This window comes from Harpia harpyja, chromosome 1 (assembly GCF_026419915.1).
Source record: "Harpia harpyja isolate bHarHar1 chromosome 1, bHarHar1 primary haplotype, whole genome shotgun sequence".
NCBI lineage: Eukaryota > Metazoa > Chordata > Aves > Accipitriformes > Accipitridae > Harpia > Harpia harpyja.
This window is the reverse complement of record NC_068940.1, coordinates 70,103,833-70,124,935: the sequence shown is the minus strand read 5'-3', so window position 1 is coordinate 70,124,935 and position 21,103 is coordinate 70,103,833. Positions and strand designations below refer to the sequence as shown.

The 21,103-nt window shown below is 39.0% G+C and overlaps 1 protein-coding gene across 6 annotated transcripts in view; it reads left to right on the top strand.

Moving 5' to 3' along the window:
- The window catches only part of WIPF3 (WAS/WASL interacting protein family member 3), a 39,369-nt gene that overhangs the window by 6,401 nt on the left and 11,865 nt on the right, over positions 1-21,103 (top strand). For 5 of the 6 annotated variants that reach the window (XM_052799159.1, XM_052799152.1, XM_052799189.1 and 2 more), the window contains exon 2: positions 8,100-8,238. In XM_052799159.1, coding sequence (XP_052655119.1) covers positions 8,155-8,238 — 84 coding nt within the window. In that variant the 5' untranslated portion in view covers positions 8,100-8,154. Of the gene's footprint in view, positions 1-8,099; positions 8,239-20,108; positions 20,948-21,103 lie in introns of those variants that run through there. The other variant, XM_052799199.1, reaches the window with a different exon arrangement.

Here is a 21,103-nt window from a genome sequence, read left to right as displayed (position 1 = left end):
CTGAATATAATGACTTTCACAAAGAATTGCAATTGAAGTCCTTTAATAAGTAAAAGTGCTACATCTTCAATTTAATAAAACTCATTGTTTTTTCTGAGAACTTTGTTTTACTAGCAATTCTGAACTAGGCCTACGAATAAAAACATCTTTTATCAGGGATTTTTTTTGTTGCAGTTGCAAATGACTTTGCGATTTGTTGTTCATTGTACGAAGTTAAATCGTTGTCCTGAGTAAATGGATGTAAGTTTGGAGCTAGATATTTTGTCTGCTGCCTTTAAAAACAACTAACAATTTTTTGTACAAGAAAGCGTATTTACACTTTTACGCACATAGGAAGTTTTATAAATATAGCAGCTGTGACTCTTAAGGGGCAATAAGAACACTTTGCGTTTTAATTTTTTCAGAACAATTAATTAGTTAAAATACTAAAAATGCAATATTATGGTAGTGTAGCAAGGCTTCCTAAATAACATAGGGGTTTATATACCTTTTACTTATAAGTATGGAAGCCTCACCCTGGTGTAAATAACATCTAAGATTAAGTTATCAACTGTATCATTGAAATGGAGCAACAGTTTCAACAGGATTGACAGATAAGAGCATGAAAGTAAGAATGTATAAACATGTTCAGAAGTTGTAGTTTAATTTGTCAGGATGTTAGGGTTAGCATTTTTACCATTGGAAATAGATTTTGAAGGGAAATTAAGTAATCACAACTTCACTGAAAACCACGATCAAAGCTTCCCATTCTTTCTTTGAGGTGAGGATTTCCCTGGCAACTTATTCCTGCAGGTGACCAGATCATCACGTTTTACATCCCTTATGAAAGACAATTCTCCTTACAGCATACAGTGACCACAATCCATGCTGGGGCATGATACTGATACTGTGTTGTAGGGAAGAATGGCTCATGTTGAATTGCCAGTTTTATTTTCCTTTCATTGGCAGTATTATACTGTGTTTCTTAAGCTGGTAGATATCAGCCTGACGTGGCATGCATACAGGTTTCTATAAATTTATATTTTCAAGATGGAAAGCTGCAAAAATAGGATCTCTGATGAAACATCATGTGGTTGAAAGTGAAAATTTTAGAATTATTTGAGACATGGATTTTGAAAGTCCTGTAGTCTTCTGATACCCACATTTGCAAATTCTTTTCACTTGCCTGGCATTTGAAGACAGACATTTGTTGAGCTGTGTATAGCGAATATGAAAAAGCAAGATGCTGAACACTGCCTAGTTTGGGTTTTCTATTTTGATGCTAACTGCTTTATTGGAAAGCAAAACTTTCTTCTGTTAGGGGAATCGATTAAACAACTTTAGGAGTTTCTTTGGTGGAAAGCATTCTGTATACAGGTATACTTTTCAGATATCTATATTATATGAATGGTAGTAAATAAATACAGGAATAACTATAAAGAAGTATATTATTAATAATTATGTGAAAACATACAATTTACTTCTCTGCAGAAACCGCAAAACTTGCAAGTGTTAACTTGAAGCATCAGATTGCCTCTACTAAGAGAGCTCAAGTGCTGTTCACACTGAAACTCTAAGGAGTATAAAAGTAAACAGTCATCTTCAGAATGTGGCAGTGACCTTGAACTTCCACTGAGCTGTACTTTATTTAGCTTAGGCCAATGATTAACTTTGCTAATGACTGTATATCCAATTCACCATTGTTTATATATCTGGCAGTGAAATATGCCATGGCTGTCTTTGTGTGGATGATACGGTATATTTCAAGGAAACCCTTTGTATAAATTGTTTCCTTTGCAAAGTTACCTCTTTGTGCAAGTCCTAATTGCTTGTAATTTACCTCATTTGTCTTTGGACTCTTTAACTTGAGGTTAACACTACAGTTGGCATAATATATTTCTTCGTCTTATGTGTCGTTCTTTTCATCTTACTCCTTATTTAAAAGAGAATGACAAATTCTCTTATTCTGCTCCCTTACAGCAATTAGTCTTCTATGGCAGGTCCCCATGGAGCAGAGAAAGCTAGACCCAGAAATAGTCATGTATAGGGACGTGAAGTCATCTGTGCAGCTTTGCCTCTGAAGGGAGGTTTGTCGAGGCATAGCACTTTAATTTCTAGTGTCAGCACTGTAGGGAACCCAGCAGAGATCTGCCCACAGCACACATGGAAGCAAAGTGTCTTCCAGTTCCTGTTATCTGTGCTAGGTCAGCCCTGGCCAGTTTGCTGCAGTGTTATCAGGCTCCTGACAGAATAGCAGTCATGTTGGTTTTTTCAGGCAGAAAGGGGATGCAGCCCTTAGCTGGATCAAGCCTGGTGGAAATAGTCCAAGCTGAGGAGAACTTACATTCCTTGGCTTAAATGCAGGATACTGTTATGTGCTGTCAGACAATCCCACAGACTCTGTGTAGACAAATGCTGCTTAAGAGTGTTTCATTGGGTATTAAATGGAGGGAGAGCCCTCGAGGTTTGTACGTTTCAATGGAATTGAAAAAGCCAGATTCTGCCTTTAGTTGCAGTGATGTAAATGTCAACTGAGAGCAGCAATTTCTCTCTTAGGTTGTATACAATCCAGGTACTGTCTGTTAGGAAATGATGAAAGGCTAGAGTTTTCTTAGTCAGCTGTAGGAATATACCTGTGAATGTCTTAAAATATATATAAGATGGTTATGTATATGAGTGTTTGCCTTTCTTCTGTAAAAGAAGGTTGTAACAGTTTGACACTTCTGCACTGCTCTTAAATCTCTCAAATATGGCAGACTATCAAGTTTTTTTGTGAACAGGGTTATTTTTGCAGAGGAGAAAGAGACTGTGAGGATACTCAGAGGCTCTACCTTGATTATTCCTTGTTCTGTTCTCTAAACACAAAATGGCATTCACACTGAAAGCAGTAGAAAGAAATGTAGCATCTGATGCTTAAAAATTACATGGTTTGATTCTGTTATAATTAAAATCTAAACTGGTTCATTCCAAACAGAAGCTTTTTCCAAGTCATTTCCAGTTGTGTGATAGTGACAGCAGAAAAATTGATCTGTATAACACATGTCTGCCCTTCTCTGTTTTTCTCTTCTCTGCCTCTACATGTGTTGTACTGTCTTTAAAAGATCTGTGGTATGCTTGTACCAGTGATTTCAGCTGTTCTTCAGTGATGTTTGACAGGAGCAAGTGGGGGCACAATTAGGCTCATTGTCTACTTTTCAGATCGTGAAAGTTGAGCAGATGCTTATTGATGCTGTTTCTCCTGTGTAATTTTGAAATTCTTTTAGTTTTCTGTTAAAATATAAGGATTTAAAAGCTGTAAGTCAGAACACTATAGCTAATGGGGAAATCATACTTAATTGTATAAAAGCTGATTAAAAGTTAAGAACAGAGTTTGTGGTCTACTTCTTCACTTTTTAATCAAGAAAATAAGACCAATATTTTAGATAAGCTTTCCTGCACTCCTTTGAAATAGTTACCCCAGCCTTCACTTTGAGGCGAAAAATTCTGTAAATTTCTCCAAAGCTGAATTACCTACCTCAGAATGCGCAGTTGCAGTGATTGCAAATCCAGTAATAATGAATCAGTTCTTTTGCAGTCCTTTCTCCAAATTGATTAAAAGGGTTGTATTTTCAGTTCCAGCCATGTTGTTTCGTATTAATGATTATACCACCACAAGACCTAAGGACTATAGCCATTTAAAAAAAAAAAAAAGTGCTACTAGTTAAGTAATATTTTTGTGTATAAATGGATATCATGTGCATTTAAATAATTGTGATTTTTCCCCTCTGTCTTTTCCCCTTCTAGACATTGTTCTAAATTGAAGGTACAGCTGTTTCATGCCTTTCCATGATGGGTGAAGGTATTTTAGCATAGCCTTTGCAGACAGACCTGTGGTGGTCCTGCTGAGCATCAGTACAGCAGGAGACATGTCAGCTGCTGTCCAAAAACTGTGTTGTTTCTTAGTGTGGCTCTGTCCTCCCAGCAGGACTTTGTCTTAGTGTGAGCCCAGCACTGTGGCAGTAACACTTTAGAAGGAGACCTTTGGGAAGTGCTTGGATCAGAGCTTGTGGGCAAGGTGAGACCGAATCTACATAAAAGCTTAGGCAGAGATATTGAGTTTCCCACAGATGAATCCAGCACGCGACTGAGAGCACATTCCATGAAGAAGAGAGATCCGCATGTACTCTGTCTTCTCTGACACTTCAAAATGAAAGTCTGGGTGAAGATTTTATTTGGGCCTTCAGAAATTAGGAGCATGAGTTCTACATTGAGGACTGCACTGTAGTTCTTAAACCCAGCTGCTATTCAAGCAAGCACTGTGAGAAGAAGCAAGGAACAATCTGTGACACCTGAAATTACCAGTTTTAGAATTACCCTTACCAAGAGAACAAAAAAAGACCAATTGTTTTAAGATCAGAGAACAGTAATAATGTTCACTGACTAATGGGATGACGTGTGAGAAGCAAAACAGCTCAAAAAGTATAACTAGTCCTTGTAAACGTACTTCTGAATTATAATTCTTATATTTCACAAAGCTGATGCTGAGGGGTAGAAGAAACTATTTTGCTTGGTACAAGGTAGTCATATGCAGTGGAGTGCAAATGGGATCAAACTAAGAAAAGGGGAAATTAGGCTGAGTGTCAGGCAATCTGAACTATGAGAGTTATTTGACTGTGAAAGAGCTTCCCAAGGGAAATAATACAAGCCACATTATTTGGGACACCTAAAATTAGACTTCAGAAAGCACTAAAAAAAATGTAGAACCTTGCTTCGGTAGGGAGGTGGACTAGAAAAGGCAGGGTTTGGGATTTTCCTTTTTTTTGCAATTCTGCAATTGTTGGGCCTGATTCTGTTCTGTGATGTGGAAGTCAAGGGAAGATTTACATTACTTTTTGCCTGAGAAAACTGAGGCTAAATACACAGGCTTCTCCCCTCCACCTATTGCCAACTTTTTAAACTATCTCTTTATTTCTGTCCCTTGGGTAATTCAGACAGCTCTTCCAATTATAAAGATGTATATTTAGAGGAGAGGAGAAAGGACGCATGTGCCTTAAGGACCCTTCATGGCATTTCCCTCATCTGGCTCTTAACAGACACTAGAACTGATCAACGTGATACTACTTTTTTGTTTTTAATTCAGAATTTGTTTAGCTTATAATGTGCAAATCCATAACCCCAGCATGTTCTGAAGCTGTCTGAAATGACCAACCATATTTTAACTAGCAACTTAATGGGGGCGGGGGGGGGGGGGGCAGATGAAATACAGCCTTTAACCAAGGAATAGAGGCCTCCAAATAACATGTTGATACATTGAAAGTGCAGTCTTCTACGTAATTTTCTTTAAATACAAACCATGTAAGTGAGATAGGTGCAGTAATACAAAACAGGTTCTCATAGCCAGTCCTACGTATTAAAATGTGTAGATCATGCAGTTATGGCTAAATTTTAAGAGCCAATTTTTTTTATTGTATGTTACTTTGAAGATGCCTACCTTTATCTACAGACAGTCCTTCTTTGCTATCAGTGTCTGCTTGTGTGAATGACAGCCCTCTTTTTTCCAAAGTCTGCTTGAACAAATAGAACCCTGTATGTGGAAAGTGGTTCTTCACTGCATAGGTATTAGATGTGACTACCTTCACACTGTGATGGTATAAAAAAACATGAATTCTTCTGTGTGCACAAAAGCACGCCCAGGTCAGGACATTGAGCCTTTGAATTTGTGATAAGAGACAAAGGCAGGCACATATGCAGAATTTTCTGAAAGATAGTTCATTTGTAGAGGATTTGAAACAGCATGGGAGGAAAGCTATAGGGTATCTCCAATATTTCATTCAAGGGCTGTGTGTTATAGCCCCCCGAAATGCATTCTTCTCCTCTGTCACTGGACAAGAGGATTCAGGATAGGGGAGTGGGATACATGGTGAAGTGAACACTTCCTCTGCACTGAATTTTGGGTTGTAGATGGCCACACAGCTTCTGGTCCTGGAACTTAGGCTGCATCACTTGGAGGAATGGGTGCTGGGGCAGGGACTGGTGAGAGAGGCAGCTAGAAAAGTCATCTGATTGCATTTCAGATTGTGACTTCTAAATACCAAGAGCCGATTCCCATTTCCTTTCTCCCACTGCTGTTCGCCTCCAGTGTGCTTTACCTCCTGCTGCCATGCACATGGTCTGCCACAGAAGCGTGGGTTGTATTTTTTTTCTAATTTGACTAAGAGCATATTTCCCAATCTAAATCCTTAATGAAGACAAAAGGCCTGTATTGCAGGGTAGGAAGATACTAACCCGAAACATATTATTAGCAGGGAAGACTCATTCTCCTTATGTCCGTGTTTTTGAATGACTTAATTGAGGAAAAGAGATATCTTCTGATAATGGCTTTTTGCATAGGGCAACAATGAGGGTGGCATGGAGGAGATGCTGCGATGTTGGCTTTCTTGGCAAGCTTCATTAAGCCATTATTAAAGTGATTGTAACCAATTCTGTTACAGATCCAGAGTGCTTTGATAACACTAGTCCTTTGCATAGCAATCTCTTAATGGAGAAAGCAAGTGTTGCAGAGGCTCTGCATATTTAATTTTTGATTTATGTCCCATAAAGTATTTTACAAGATACAGCAGAAGGAAAATACACAGATATTATCTGGATATTGTTCACGTACACTAGGTAGGAAGTGGACAAGGCTGCATGTATGTTTTAACTTCATTGCCTCTCTAACAAAACAGCTAAGTATTCCCCTAAAGATTGTAACTTGCCTCATTTCTGTCTTGTCTTTTCTCCTGAAGTTCTCCAGATTTAGCTGTCTCATGCCTCCTGCTTACACAGGTGATTCTTAAATTACTTGACCAAAAGGTTTCAGACAGCTGGAAGAGCACAGAGTGCCTGCTTTTAAAAAAGAAGGGAAGGACAAGGGGAATAGGGCCTGGGAACTGTGGTCCTTTCAACATGACATCAATTTCTAGGAAAACATCAAAATGAGTAAAATGTTTCTAAATGCTTGGAGGAGACAGGAAAACAAATTATCATCTACAGAGATGTATAAAGAGCAAATGTGTCAAATCAATGTAATTTCCTGCTAAGATAAAGCCTTACAGAAAGGAAAGAAATAGCTGATGTCATATTTTGCGATATTGTAGGGCTTTTGATGCTGTTTCACATGACATTGCGAAGAGACTCGGAAGACAGTCATGACATGATGGGCATAAAACTAGATGTAAAACCATATTCGGAGCATTTATCCAAGAGTCACTATCAAAATAGGAGTAGCTATCAAGTATGGCTTGCAAAGGGCTCTCTTTGGCACTGCCTAGTACTTTCATTTGCAGTTTTACTGATGAAATGCAGGGGTTGCTTGTTAACTTTACAGATAACTTCAGACTGAGAAGGAGTGCAGTCATGTTGGGGGCTGGGTTAGAGATGAAAATCAGTGAATGATGCACTGTCATTCTGCAAGAGATTTAAAAAAAAAAAAGCTTTTGTTCAAAGATATGTGTCTCTCGTCAGTGCATTACTAAAGAATTGTGAAAAGTGAACATTTAAAAATGGCAGGAAAAACACGTGACTTTAATACTTGAAATGTCTGGTCCTTATATGCTGTTATTTGGTAATAGAAGCTTTAAACTGTGGAATTATTTCTTCACTTATTATGCAATCATATCTTTTTTTTTTCTTTCTTTCTTTTTAACATCGAAGCAAGCCCAGTGAACCTTACAAAGTTCCTTACTCTGTCCTTAGAGCAGCAAACCTCTGGCTTAAAGTCAACAAAGTTTTTGTCCCAGCAGGAGTGTCTACATGTGGTTGACTGTGATTTGTTCTCTGCAGAACTGTGTTTCAGGGCTATGGGCTAGGTTAAGGCAAGGCGTAATAGTTAAAGCTGGACAGGCTGGCATCTGTGCATTTGGTATTCATGGCACTTGTCCAGATCTGTGAGCTTGCTCTTTAGATGAATGTTGTCATCAGATAACTATAATGAGGCTGTTCGTACTGTGGTTTTGGAAGCGGTGCAGTATAAAAGTCTTCGGTCTGCTGAGAGCTAGAAATTTGGCTGATCTTCAGCTTACAGTGTATAAACACATTCGTCTTCTTTTTTTTTTCTTTTTTTCCCCCCCAATTCTCTTTCTCCTCCCGCCCTTCCCCTCAAGGACATAGACTTTGTCTATATTTTTCATAACTGCGTGAAGCTAGAAATCTTAACGGATGCCTGTGCCACCGCCACCACCACCACCTCCTCCTCCACCGCCTCCACCACCTTCTGGAGGGCCCCCTCCACCACCGCCTCTGGTAAGATTGACTTTTCATCTCTATTAACAAAAGCTTAGCTATAGCAGCCAGCTGAGAGCCCCCAGAATTTTGCCGTGGATATTCATAGCAAATATCTGGGGCAGATGCTTGTTTTGGTAGCTTTTGTTCTTCTGTTTATTCAACCAGTGGTCTCCAAAGTGGGGTGCACCAGATGAACCATCTTGGGGTGCGGGAAGAAAATATTGGAACTTCAGTCATACATGTGTATAACTTATAAATAAATAAATATACATATACTGGGGTGCATGCTCAAAAATTTTTTTACTGCTAGGGGTGCAAGATCAAAAAGTTTGGAGATGATTGCTTTAGAGTGCATGTGGTGAGAGTTTAGCATTTGTGTATACTTCTCCAGCCATGGGGAACTCATTTTTGTATTGGTAACGTGCAGGTGGTAAGTGTTAATTTCTTCATCCTCTTTCTTGCAGCTTCTATTAAGACTCACAGTGTTCAGCTGTAGGTGTTGCTCTTTCTAGCACAAGCTGTTTTCCTGGGGATACAGCACAATATGCTTTTATACATGTGCGGGAACAATTACCGCTTGTATCAGATCATTACTGTGTGTGTCATGAAGTAGAACATGTGCCCTGCTGGCATATTTGCAATAAGAGGAGGATGCTCTGAGTGGAGTTTCAGGGTATTACATTTTCATACCTTCACAATCAATTATTGTACCTGTGGTAAAACATGTTTAAGTAATTCCTTGTATTCTGCAATCATTTGTTCATAGCCTGTTTCTGCATTGAAATTCTTAGACCGTTTTTGAAGTAGTGAAACCTGGCATGGTTGTGTTCAAGACATAAAATCTCTCCTGACTTTTTTTCATATGCTTTTCTGTCACTGCTGTACTTATTTGCAGTGTACGTTAGTCCCTGTAGCAAAACAGTATGTGGTACTTGAAATCATTGTTATTTTTTTTTAAGAACTTTATTTCTCCCTTGCATTCTCTGGCATCTCTGCCTGTTTTGTTCCCATGAAGCTCTGTTGATTTTGGTTGATAATGTTCTTATGTTATCTTCTTCCAGAAAGAGGTTTCCTTGCATGTTTCTCTCTGCTACTTTGCAGGCTGAACCATTTTGTAAAGTTCTCCATGAATTGTGGAGATGAAGAGGAAGAAGATAAAGACAGCACATGAAATAAGCAGTGCTTGATTCCTTTTATCATTCTGTTTTAACTTTGGGCACCACGAGCAGTGTTTTCAATTAGCAGCTCTTCTGGGTTGGTACACAACCTATAGTTAGATACTGAAATAAGTGAGCTGAATTTTGTGAGCAATTTAATGCCCACAACTGCAATTAAAGTCAACAGAAGCTGCAAGTGTTCTTATCCTAATAAATTTAGCTCAGTAAAGTATCTAGAAATGTTTTTAGACTCCTCTAACATATGCCAATTGTAAATGACTTGAGAAAACTAAGAGGACCCCTAAAGACCAGTATGAACAAGTTTGGTTTTTTTTCTTTCCCCTCATTTTCTGATGACTAAAACCACTAATGTGATAGGGTTTTGATACGAGAAGGCTTATACTGTATTTCCATATTTTAGTTAGATTGTTCTATTTCAAATGTGATCTTCTGTGCGTAAGACATACAGAATTTAGGGTCAATTTTATCTTGGTGATATGATACAAACTAAATGTATTTCTAATTAATGTCTGATATTAAAGCCTTCCTTTTAATAAGCATTGACTCTAAGAACAGCTCATGAACCAACATAAAGAATTAGTAAAATAATGTGGCAGAACATTGTTTTTTCTGTAGCAGCAAAACGATTTTTCCTGATCAAAACTGAATGAGAGAGACCTAACTTTTAGAGGATCTGTAGTCTGCCTGGTGAGTTCAGCAGAAGCGCAGTATAAGAGTCAGCTCTCCAGCTGGTGCCAAGTTGCAGAGTAAAATCTTATAATTGAGGAATCCATGAAAACTTGCTACAGACCCTATTTTCTTCTACTAGGAAGCTATTTTCTAGAAATTGGCATCTGTCTTTTACAGCTGCTAAATCTGCAGTTGGAGGATGGAAGAAGAAAAAATTCTAACAGGCACATAGCTTTAAGGAAACCCTTCAAAACAAATAAGTTTTATTTGGCCAACACCTGGAAAAGTTCCAAAATAAACAACACTATGATTTTTATTATACTGATATAATTGAACCAGAATAACATTTACATGTTAGCAATTAAAAGTTAGGTTTTAATTTCGCTATTGATATGCAGGCAAGCCACTAGTTTAACTTACTTGATTTATGTTAAAAGAGAAATGTCTGTGTGTAGGTTGAGATTTTAGAATCCTGTCATTTTGCATGATGCCATTGAATGGGTACCATAGACTTGTCTTGCTTTTCCAATTATATGGATAATAGCCGTACTTTCCTCTTGCTTTCATTATTAAGAGATTTATAGCAGAAGTAGTCATCACATTATCTTTTTTTTTCCTGCACATTTTCTTAGTGAATATTATGAGCCATGGTCCCAAATGATTTTGGGGTCCTTACGTCAATGAAATCCTAAGCACTGTTGGCACTTGCTGTTTTTGTACTGTTAACTCCCTCTTAAAGGAGAAGAAAGTTAGGTTCTTTCCTACCGTTTTCAAAGATTTTGAACTTGCAGATATTCTGTAAGTACTCGTACTGAATTCTGCTCACAAAAGTTGTTGCAAGGCAATACTAAAGTGATTTGGAGATGGTATTTAAGACATGCTAGGAGCCACCTGTGCCCAACAGCTGAAAAGCTACTGGCTGTTAGAGCATACTTGAAAGGAAACAAAGTGGATTTTTCAGGAGGGAATGGTAGGGTATCTGCAGTAGCAGATGTAGGTGGCTGAGTCAAAATGTAAATATAGCTAATTGGATTAATTGAGCATGTCTTGAAATGCCTGCTTTCTGGGGGTCATAGATAAAGATGAGAGGGATGAGTAGGCAGAATAAAACTGTGCCCCAATATATTTTCTGGCACTGGCTTACAGAATTCAGATCTCTTCTTTTTCCCTTTTTCCCTCCACCCTAATAAAGGAAAGGAGGCATTAGGATGTTTGTTCTAAAGCTCTTTCAATTTTATAGACATATGTGTGTCATATAAGGGTTTTTTTTCCATAGGTTGTTGTTTTTGGGGGGAGGGTGTTGGGTTTGGGTTTTTTTTAAAGAATTCTGTTCCTGAAAAACTTCTTTTTATTCCCCCTCTATTTCTTTTATGCCTTTTGCCTTTTAGTTTGGCATATGAGGCATTCTGGTTAGTTTTGGTTTGTTGTATTTCCCAGAGCACATACCACCACTGAGGCTGATGAAAAATTTTCTCTGCTTAATCTCCCAAGAGAGGATCAAGAGAGAATTTTGCTTTGATAACCACATTCACTTTTTACATGCAGTGGAGGCTGCTCACTGCTGTGCAGCCTTTGTCTGTACATTTGGATTCCTAATGTTATGATCAGTCATAACCTATTAAAATGTTAATATTGAAGGAAGTGTGGATGTGTAGCAGCCCTGCTGGGTTGTGCCTTATTCAGAGGAGATGTTTGTTTAACGAGTCATATATTTGTGGAATTTAAGAAAATAATTCTTTTTAGAATTGTTATTATTAAAGTCTTAGCGTAGAAATTAACCCGAAAAATCACTATGGATCAGATGATTAAAGCCAGTAAAGTAGCACCAGGAGTTTATTTGCCTTATTGGCATACTGAAAACTAGGAGAGAAGAAAGGAGTATGCTTACTTTGGTGATAGAAATGTGAAACTTGAAATAATGCTGAATGCCAGACTGCGTGTAGATTAATCTTAGTGATTACCTCACTCTTATTTAGTTAAAAAAAAAAAATTAGAATTTCTGTTGTAGATAAACTTACGTCAGTGTTTACCAAGTTTGTTATTCTGACCTTATTTTCTACTCTTGTAATAAAAAACTCAGAAATGCAATTCCTCGTGATGTAACGCTGTGATAAATGCATAATTTACAGAGGTAGGATTCCAAGGTTAAGAAAAACATCAGCTGATAGTTTTCCTTGGGGGGATGTTTTTTTCCCTCCTTCATGCAGTTGTCAGAGTGCAAACCTTTTGAGCTGTTCCCTTCAACCTTCCCAAGAAACTCAGAGAGCTACAGTGCTTATCTGAAGTTGTGTGGGAGTTGGTTTTGCTCCTAAGACATTTAGCACTACTGTTCTTTGGAAGGAGAAAAAACAACGTATGTCAAACAGCTTGGCTGAAGAGAATGATAATTTATGGTATTTTGATTTGGTCTTACCAAATATAATATGAGAGAATGTGCGCATATAAGTGTTTGTATGCATAAATGTGTGTGCATGCTTGCTAATTGTTTATTGTAAAAATTAAGGTAATTTCTCAAGTTTTCATTCAGACCCCTGAATGTGCAAGCGTAACACTGAAAGAACAGAATCATCATAGTGCCAATTACAAAATATGTAGGAATGTGTTTATTAAAATTTTATGTCAGCTGTGAGTAAGATGATATTTAGTACTTTGTCATGAAGTCCCTAGGTCAGGAGATACTAAATCATAATACTTATTGCTGATAGGTAAAAAATACTGGAGTGAGAGAGAGTGCAGTCTTGGTAACCTTGTTGATGACGGCCATTATACAGACTGTGATAAGGGCTGGGCAAAGCGCAGCTGGAATTTTTGAGAATGCTTTGTTCCAGCCAAAATAAAGGAAACTGATTTATAGTGTTTTAATAATGTATCACATCTCACACCAGTCTGCTCTCATAAAGAAGTGAGAGGCAATTATGTAGAAAAAATGCCGTGTCTTTATGTGGTTTATTTGACTTAATTTTCAGATAGTGGAATATGTGGGATTGCATAGCTATGGCATCTCTTAGTGTTGCTGCTGTAGTCTTCTACTCTTGTAGTCAACAAATACAGAAAGGGTAAGTGAGAGCTGTGAAAGGTGGGGAAGATGTAAAAAAACCATAAAGACTAGGTTGGCATTGCTCCATGTATTTCATCTGGACAGGTACAGGGGCATATACTGCTTATATTTCTATATGCTAATCTTCTTGAATGCTTTACTTGAGATCTCTTAGGTCACCACTTTTAATATATTTAGGTGGTGAGTTCTGTTTTGCAGGTTTCTTCATAATATCGTGTGTTGTACATGTTGCCTGAATGGAATGGAAGGCATTTAAACATATTTTTCTTATACTTGCTGTCTGTTTTTCATCTGTACAATTTTCCATATAAAAGTATGGAAATTGCAGCATGTTGCAGAAGTACCAGCTGTAAATGATCAAGCCCAGGTACTAGAAGCAGCCTAGCTGCAGTGAGCTAATAGGTTAATTTACGATTCTAATCACAAAGTAATATTGCCCTGAAAAATCAGTACCCTATCTGTAGTATATGCAGTGGCTACACATTAAATTCCATCTGTCAATTAATATTACACTTGTAGCCTTTTAATTAAAAGAGAACACAGAATTATAATGACACTTGAGTTGGACTTCTCTCTGTGGCTGGAAGGTGACATTGCAAGAAATATTAGTTTCTCACTGTTCTCCTATCTTGGACTAACCATAATTTTGCATGGATGCTAAAAGGCATTTCAGAACAATCAGTAGCTTCTACACAGGTAACTGGGTAGGAGAAATGGCCTAGTGTTCTTAGAACAGAGTGAGATTAAATTGTGATACATGTAGGTCATCATATGTTGAATATTTTGTTATCACTACTCATAGTAGCCTTTGCCATTCTGGGCACCCTGCTAAGGTAAACAAAATAAACAGTGGTAGTGTCACCAGCTCCCGCAACAGTATTTTCAGCCTTGTGCTGTTTGACATTTTCATTACAATGCCAGGGCCTCAGGTTTTCTTGTTTATGTAAGAATTTTCACTTCTGGTTTCACTGATGCAGAGGAAATCTTGGGATTTTGAATCCCAAAAATTTAGAAATCAGAAGGTGAACTTCAAAATTATTTTTTTAAATCAGTCTCAGGGTATTTTTGGTATCTGACTTGCAGTCTTTCTGAACTGCTGGGAAGCACTTTTAGAATAGTTTGATTTTATAGTGCCTCCATTTTGGTGGCTTCTGTTACTGTATATTTTCTTTTAGTGAACTAACAGCCGGGATTTATGTTTAAAATGTGGGTGTCACAAAGTTAAATACCCACAGAAAAGCTAAATGGCTCAGCAGGTATAAATCATCATATTGATTCTGTTGTATTTTTGCATTCAGGTACAGAAACTTAGCAACCCACACTGGAAAACTTTAAGTACACACTTGTTAACAAGCCCACTGCTCCGTTTGTAGCAGGAGCAATTGAACCTTTAAATATACAAGATTTTACATTGTCTGATGGAGTGGTGCTAACGTAAAATGAAGAGGGTTTTATTGGGTGCAGTGGCGTTGATTACTGGTGGTGTTTGAAATAAGCACTGGAATATAGATGTAGAAGAGAGTAACTCCTGCTATGCTATTTTTTTATCTTTTGGTCCCTGCCATTGTGTCTGCTGGTACACTTCAAGCAGGTAGATGCTAGCACAGAGCAGGCACTGGGCTCTGCTAACACTGAAACGCCTCGTTATTTGGGACTAATGCCAGGACTAGGTGGTGGCTAAAATGCGGGGAAGAGATCTGTAACAACTTTCGCACAGTACTTCCCTTGCTAGAAGTTGGGGAACAAGGCTGGTGTAGACACAGCCTATCTAAGTACACACATTGCTTAATGACCTTTTCAACCCAGCAGGTTCAGATTGCAGATCTTTGTGCAGTGGCGACTGAGATCATGGTTAATCATTATTGAGTTGGGTGTAGATGGAGTCATGAAATGCTGGTCCTGTCATTCTCTTGAAACAATGACTTCATTAGCTGCCAGGAAGCTATTTGGCAGGTCCCCTTGTGTGGGTTCCCTCAGAAAAGTTGGCTGGAGAGTGACCCCTCACATGGGAAGCGTTTGAAGCTCAGCTTGCTAGAAGGCTGAGAGATTGCATTGTTTACCCAGGTAGACCAAGTGCCAAGAATTAATTAGTTTCATCCTATGCTACACAGCAGAAACACAAGAAGGGGCTCTGATCTTGCGATTGACTGTGCAGGTGAAGTCTTGCACTGTGGTGAGGTTTCCCGTAATTAAAAAGCTTTAAATCAGAGGTCAGGGCTCTGTTGTGAATAGATGAACCAAAACTCACATGTACCAGATCTCACAAGCTTCTTTATAAATGAACAGTTTAAAATAAAAGAAGTCCTGTGCTTTGTTGTTGAGACTTGTTGGATTTTTCCTTAAGCTGGAAGGCAGGATTGCTTTGATTATTTTATTTTGAATTTGACAGTGCATGAGTGAAACCACACCTGATGCATACTTAAAGTAAATGCAAAAAGGATGACAATGTTTTTCTCTACTGTACTTCTGTTTGTGACTTGCTGGAAACTGGGTTTATTTTATTATTTTAATAAGCTCCTGGGTTTTGTTGCAATTGCATTTCTTGGCATGTTCCCAGGGGAGACTTTAGCTGCTGGTTTGAGAATTCTTTGTAAAAGCACTGCTCTTGCCTGCTGGGCAAACTGCTTCTGGTGCAAATATAAAATCGTGAATTCTTGGTGTAATTCTAATCTAGTACTAGTGGACTGATCGTGGGAAAACAAGTTCCTCTGGCATTTCAGATTTCATGTTGGGCTACAAATGCAGAGATGGCTTTTATAATCCTATGCTATGTCAAGGAAGTCATTCTGGCTAGCTTACACAGAGATTTCTGATCATCTTCCATATTCTACCTTGTTCCAAAACAACCTCATTCTTTTAATAAAAAGTTACGACATTGTAGTTTGTTAGAATATTCTGGCATCTTACTGTCAATATTTTTTTTTCCTGTCAGTTCTGTTTTTGAAAAGGATGCAGTCTTTTAAGAGTTTAATTCATTTAAATACATTAGTCCTGATGGTTACAGGGATCTCCTTGTGGAACACTTGTGGTCAGCAGCTTGTGGTTAAGTGGAAGGAAGTTATGGAGTAAGTTGCTCGCAAGCAGGTCTCCCCTGTTCTTAGTCCACTCTTTTTCATCATCAGTCTTCCCAGAAGGGTATTTTAGCAGGATGTTGCCCCTTAAGGCCCCTTACTCTATGTCTGTGCCCTTCAAAGAGTGTTGTGAGCACCAACCCCGTGCCTGGCTTTCCTTCAAAGGAGCAGGAGCTTTATGGATGGGTGTGGACCCACTCAACATCTCTTCCTTTGTGCTCTCCTACTTGGAGAGCTTTGCTATGCCATATGGGCGGTGAGAACACTCATCATCCTTCCTCAGATGATTTACCAACCCCAAACAAGCTGTGTATTCCTCTCGATATTCTTAGCCATCTCTGACATGATGCATGTACAGCGTAACACAGCTAGCTTCACCTTTATTGTCCTCTTTCCTGAACAATCTGTATTTGTCAACACTAGAATTCCAGTTATTGTTAATATAGAAATCATATTGGGGGGGGGTTGTTATATTTCCAGTTGTTCAGGCTCTTCCTTGATGCTTTGCAGGTCCGTGAATTAAAGAATCACTGTTGATGCATGGTTTCTTCGGCCAGATTTGGCACTGTCACTTTAATGACTGCATTGCCTATGCAGCTATTGCTGATTTTGCCCTGTCTGCTGTTCTACATGCTGGTTTTAATTGTCCATTGACATGTTTGTATACGTTCTCTTTTGCATTTCTTAGTTTAAGTTTGGTCTCTGAATCATGTCAGATTGGATGCCAGAGAAGGCTGGGACTGGCCCAGGAACTCTTGTTTTCATGAATGTGTGTCTCTGTGATCAAGTATCCCTTATCCTAGAGCTTTCTGTTCATCCTTCTTTATCTTGCTGCAACGTCTTTCCCTTCCTTAAAAGCTAAACCTGAGGTGTTGCATGCTGCATTGGTGAAGATCTCTTGCCTCAGCCCATGTCTGTGCAGGTTTGGCTGAGCATGGCAAAGAAAAATAACGAGAAAGCAAAGGATTGTTAAGGGGTGTCCTCAAACTCTTCTTTTACTAAAATACACACTGCGTATGCCTTCAGCCAGTATCTGTGCTTGATCTCTGCATTGAATCTTTTTTTTTTTGTCTAGGGGGAAAAAATTGGGCATGGGAGAGAGGAAGGGTGATTGACACCAGATTCACAGAAATAAATGAAATCATCAGCAAAAGAGAGAGCTCTCTTTTTGCCCATAATAAAATACTGCATGTCAAATTGATAGATTGATTTTTAATTTTATTGGTATATGTCTCACCAAATAGATAGTTAGGGATTAGCTAAATGTATTTTGACTTCTTTTTTGGTTTAGGTTTTTTATCTAGTTCAGATAAATAAATACATTTTCTACACAGCTGTATTTCCAGTATTTCCTACAAAAAGTGACCAGGAAAGGGAATCTACTGTGATGATACGATTCATTACACGTTAGGAGTATAAATACTCAATACTATAAGTTCTCTGAAATAAGAGAATGTAGTGCCTTTGGATGGAATCATGCTTTATTTTACCTTACATACGGCGCCTATCTATTATAGGGCTGGAGTACTGGATCCTCTTTTCCCATCAGCTGATGGGTTTATTCTAAAACAAAGGTCCATGACTGCCTGGCTACTGGATTGTCCAGAAGGCTGGAGGTACATTTTTGCTGCAGCTGTCATGTTTATGAATATCTACACTACTCTGAAATATTTTGCAAACTCAGTAAAGAGCATATTTAAAAATCGGAGCAAATATAACCCATTTATGGGACAGTGTATGCATCCACTGTGACCTGAACTACCTGCCTGGAGTCCAAAGGATTTCCCCTTTTCTGTGTGCAGGTGTGCTCTTTAAAATCTGAAAGATATAATTAGTACTACTATAAACTTTTTCAAATGCCTGGTGCCTTCTGCATTTACATCATATTAGTAACTGAGCACGTATCCCTCTTGAATATTTTAAGTATCATTGGAGCCCAGAGGGTAGGTCGATGCTCCCATCTGTCTTGCAAGATGTAAAGTGACTTTCCCAAGGTGGTGCAAGTATTGCAGCAGTAATGTACCCAGAAATGGAGCTCGTTGCCATGGATTTCAGTGCATTTTCCTTAAAAAAGTCTCTCGGCTCTTAATTTGTCTGATTACAACCCAGTCTAGGGTGTTAAGATTATGCAGGGCCAAACCTTGTGTGGTGCATATATACAGTCTAAACAGTGTTCTCCTAAACAAAATGATTCACTTTCACAGAACTCCTAACTAGAAGGAACTGTTACTAACCACTGGCTAGCTCCCCACTGCAAGGTATTGCATGTCGGCAAGTAGCTCTGTGTGGGGCCCAAGGACTTGCGCTTCACAAAAAGCACTTCTGCCAGAGAGGATCCAGCCTTGATCTGAAAACCAAGAAATCGATAGTCTGCTGACATCCGCAGCCTTTTGCTGCTGGGAACGGTCAGTCTCGCTGCTTCCATACTTGCTGCTTTCTAATCGGAGCTTGTTTGGCTGTGTCTTATGTTAATTCACCAAACACCTGTCTCTGCTGCCCGAGTCCTCACTGTCATTTCCCTGTTAGGGTTTGTGTGTTGTGCAGGCAGACCACCCCTCAGATAGACTTCAGGGCTGACGGACCTGACTGAGCTGCTAAAATCTGAACTCTTCCCTCCAGCTTTTTGAATACCGCTTTGGCTCTTTCCTGTGTATCTCCATTTTTTCAACATAATTTTAAAGATCTGGAGACCAGAACTGAACTTGTAATTCCATTTTTGCTCACATTATTTTTTCTGAAAGGACGGAATATATCGGAGGAGTGTGCTATCCTCCCTTGCCATGGCACTGTGCTAGAAGGTCAGGCACGCTTGCTCATGCAGGCTCACTGCTGGAGTCCACGGCCAGGTTCAGGCTTGTGGCACTCTGGATGCAGGCTTTCATTTTAAAGGTATGGCCAGAACTTCTCATCCAGTCATTTTCAGTTTTACAACTGATGTTTGTATATTGTGCATCTTCTTTTTTTTCTTTTTTTTTTTCCTCCCCCATCCCCACCCCAGTGGTGGGGGAGCACGTTTTGGTTTATTGTTCTTTTCAAATGGCCTCAAGTCGCAGTGATTTGGATCTCTCTGTATAACCATGCTGTCCTCATTCATTTCTCTGCCAAAGTTATCACCTGCAAATTTTGAAATGTTTATTTCCCTCATTGATGATTTACACTCTGGAACATCACTCTAAATATTGTGATTTGGTGGTATTTTCCTGTTTACAGGTACTTTGGAGACCTGTCAGGTAGCCCAAACATTGATCCTATACCTTACTGCATGGCATAGCTGAGGGTGTAGTTTAGGACACTGAAGACAAAGGTAGTGGAGTTTGGTGGGATGAAAATGGAGTAGCTCTCTTACATTCAGGCTATTTACATGTGTGGTTTGTTCCGTTCTGTTTCCAAGTATGTATTGAATGTGCCATTCTTTGTGTCTGAAATAATAGAACAACCTAGTGGTTACTAAGGTAATGAGAATCCACCGTTCCCTTACCAATTCATGTAAATAAAGTATGGAATTTAATTTCACTCTGTGTTACCTGAGGCAGCTCTGGCATCTGATAAAACAAATGATCTTCACATTCTTTTCTGCATCCCTTCTGATTTTCATTGAAAGATTGAGATGTTTCCCTTTTTGTAAATAAATGAGGCTGCCCTGCAGGTGGCGGCGTAGAAAGTAGCCTAAGAATTACATCTTTTGTCTTGCAGCTGTTTTTCCTCTGTAACTCAAAATATATTTGTCTTCCTGCTGAAATGCTTCTATTGCACATGATTGGGATCGAAGATTTGACACCCATAAGAGTTCCTCTTTTTATTTTCTCTTGATATACAGTTTATACGTTTAGTATCTGTTCTTGTGCTATGGATTGCAGGCATAGCATGAGTGTGAATCCCAGATTAATTTCTTAATCGAAGGGAGGTTCCTTCTGATTGTGTATCAAAAAGCAATATGGTGAAAACACAAATTTGCAAATGCAGAACACCAGTAGATGAGCAGGTGAGATACTTACCTGGTGAAATGATTCTTGGCAAGAATTGTCACTGGCCTTGGGAGCCCAGGAAGCAAACAAGAAATCCGAAGGAGCTCTGACCACTGTGCAACCAGGCAACATTACACCCCAGACCATCTTGACTTTGCAATGGAAAAAGAGAATCCGTATCAAGCTACTCAGCAGCTAATCAATCACCCGAGTCCACCAGGCTGGGCATGGAAGATTGTATCTCTTATGTACATGAGGAGGAAGAAGAAACAGCTGGGGCACAGGATGGAGTTGTGCTTGAAGTAAGGGGATACATTGTAAGAGAAAGGCAGCTTGTTATGCTGCATTATGGGCCTGCAGAATGGTGTTCCTGCTTTTTTTATGCTACAAATTGTGAACAAATTAATAGCTTAGCCATGTTAGAGTCATATCAAGCCATGGGTCACTCACAAATGTAAGTTGCCACAAGTGGGGTATTTTAGCCTAATAGCTATTTGGATATCAAGACTTTATATTCCAATAGCCTACCTGCTCAGAGAAGTAGATTGGGGAGATGAAGTGGACAGCTGGCATAATATACGGACACTTGAACCCGGAAACAAAAAGACAGCTGCTGGATCTAATTTTAAACACAGGTCTCAATCAGATCCCTCTAGAACCTGGTTGTCCTGCTACAGCAAAGTCATTAGTGGGAGTAGAGAGGCGTGAAGTTGAAGATACTGGTAAAAAGCTTTTGTGAGAAGGGGAATCACCCTTGTTCCAGTTATGGTGTTTCCATTTTTCACAGTAAGTATTGTCAGCTTGTAGAAAATGTGAGTGGAAATAGTTTCTGGCTGGTACACGGTCTAACGCTGCTGCGTACACAGGCAGCTTTCCTGGGTTGTCGTAATGGGCCGTGGAACTCGCTGTCCTGAAAGCGCAGGGGCAGGCAGTGCTGTTTCA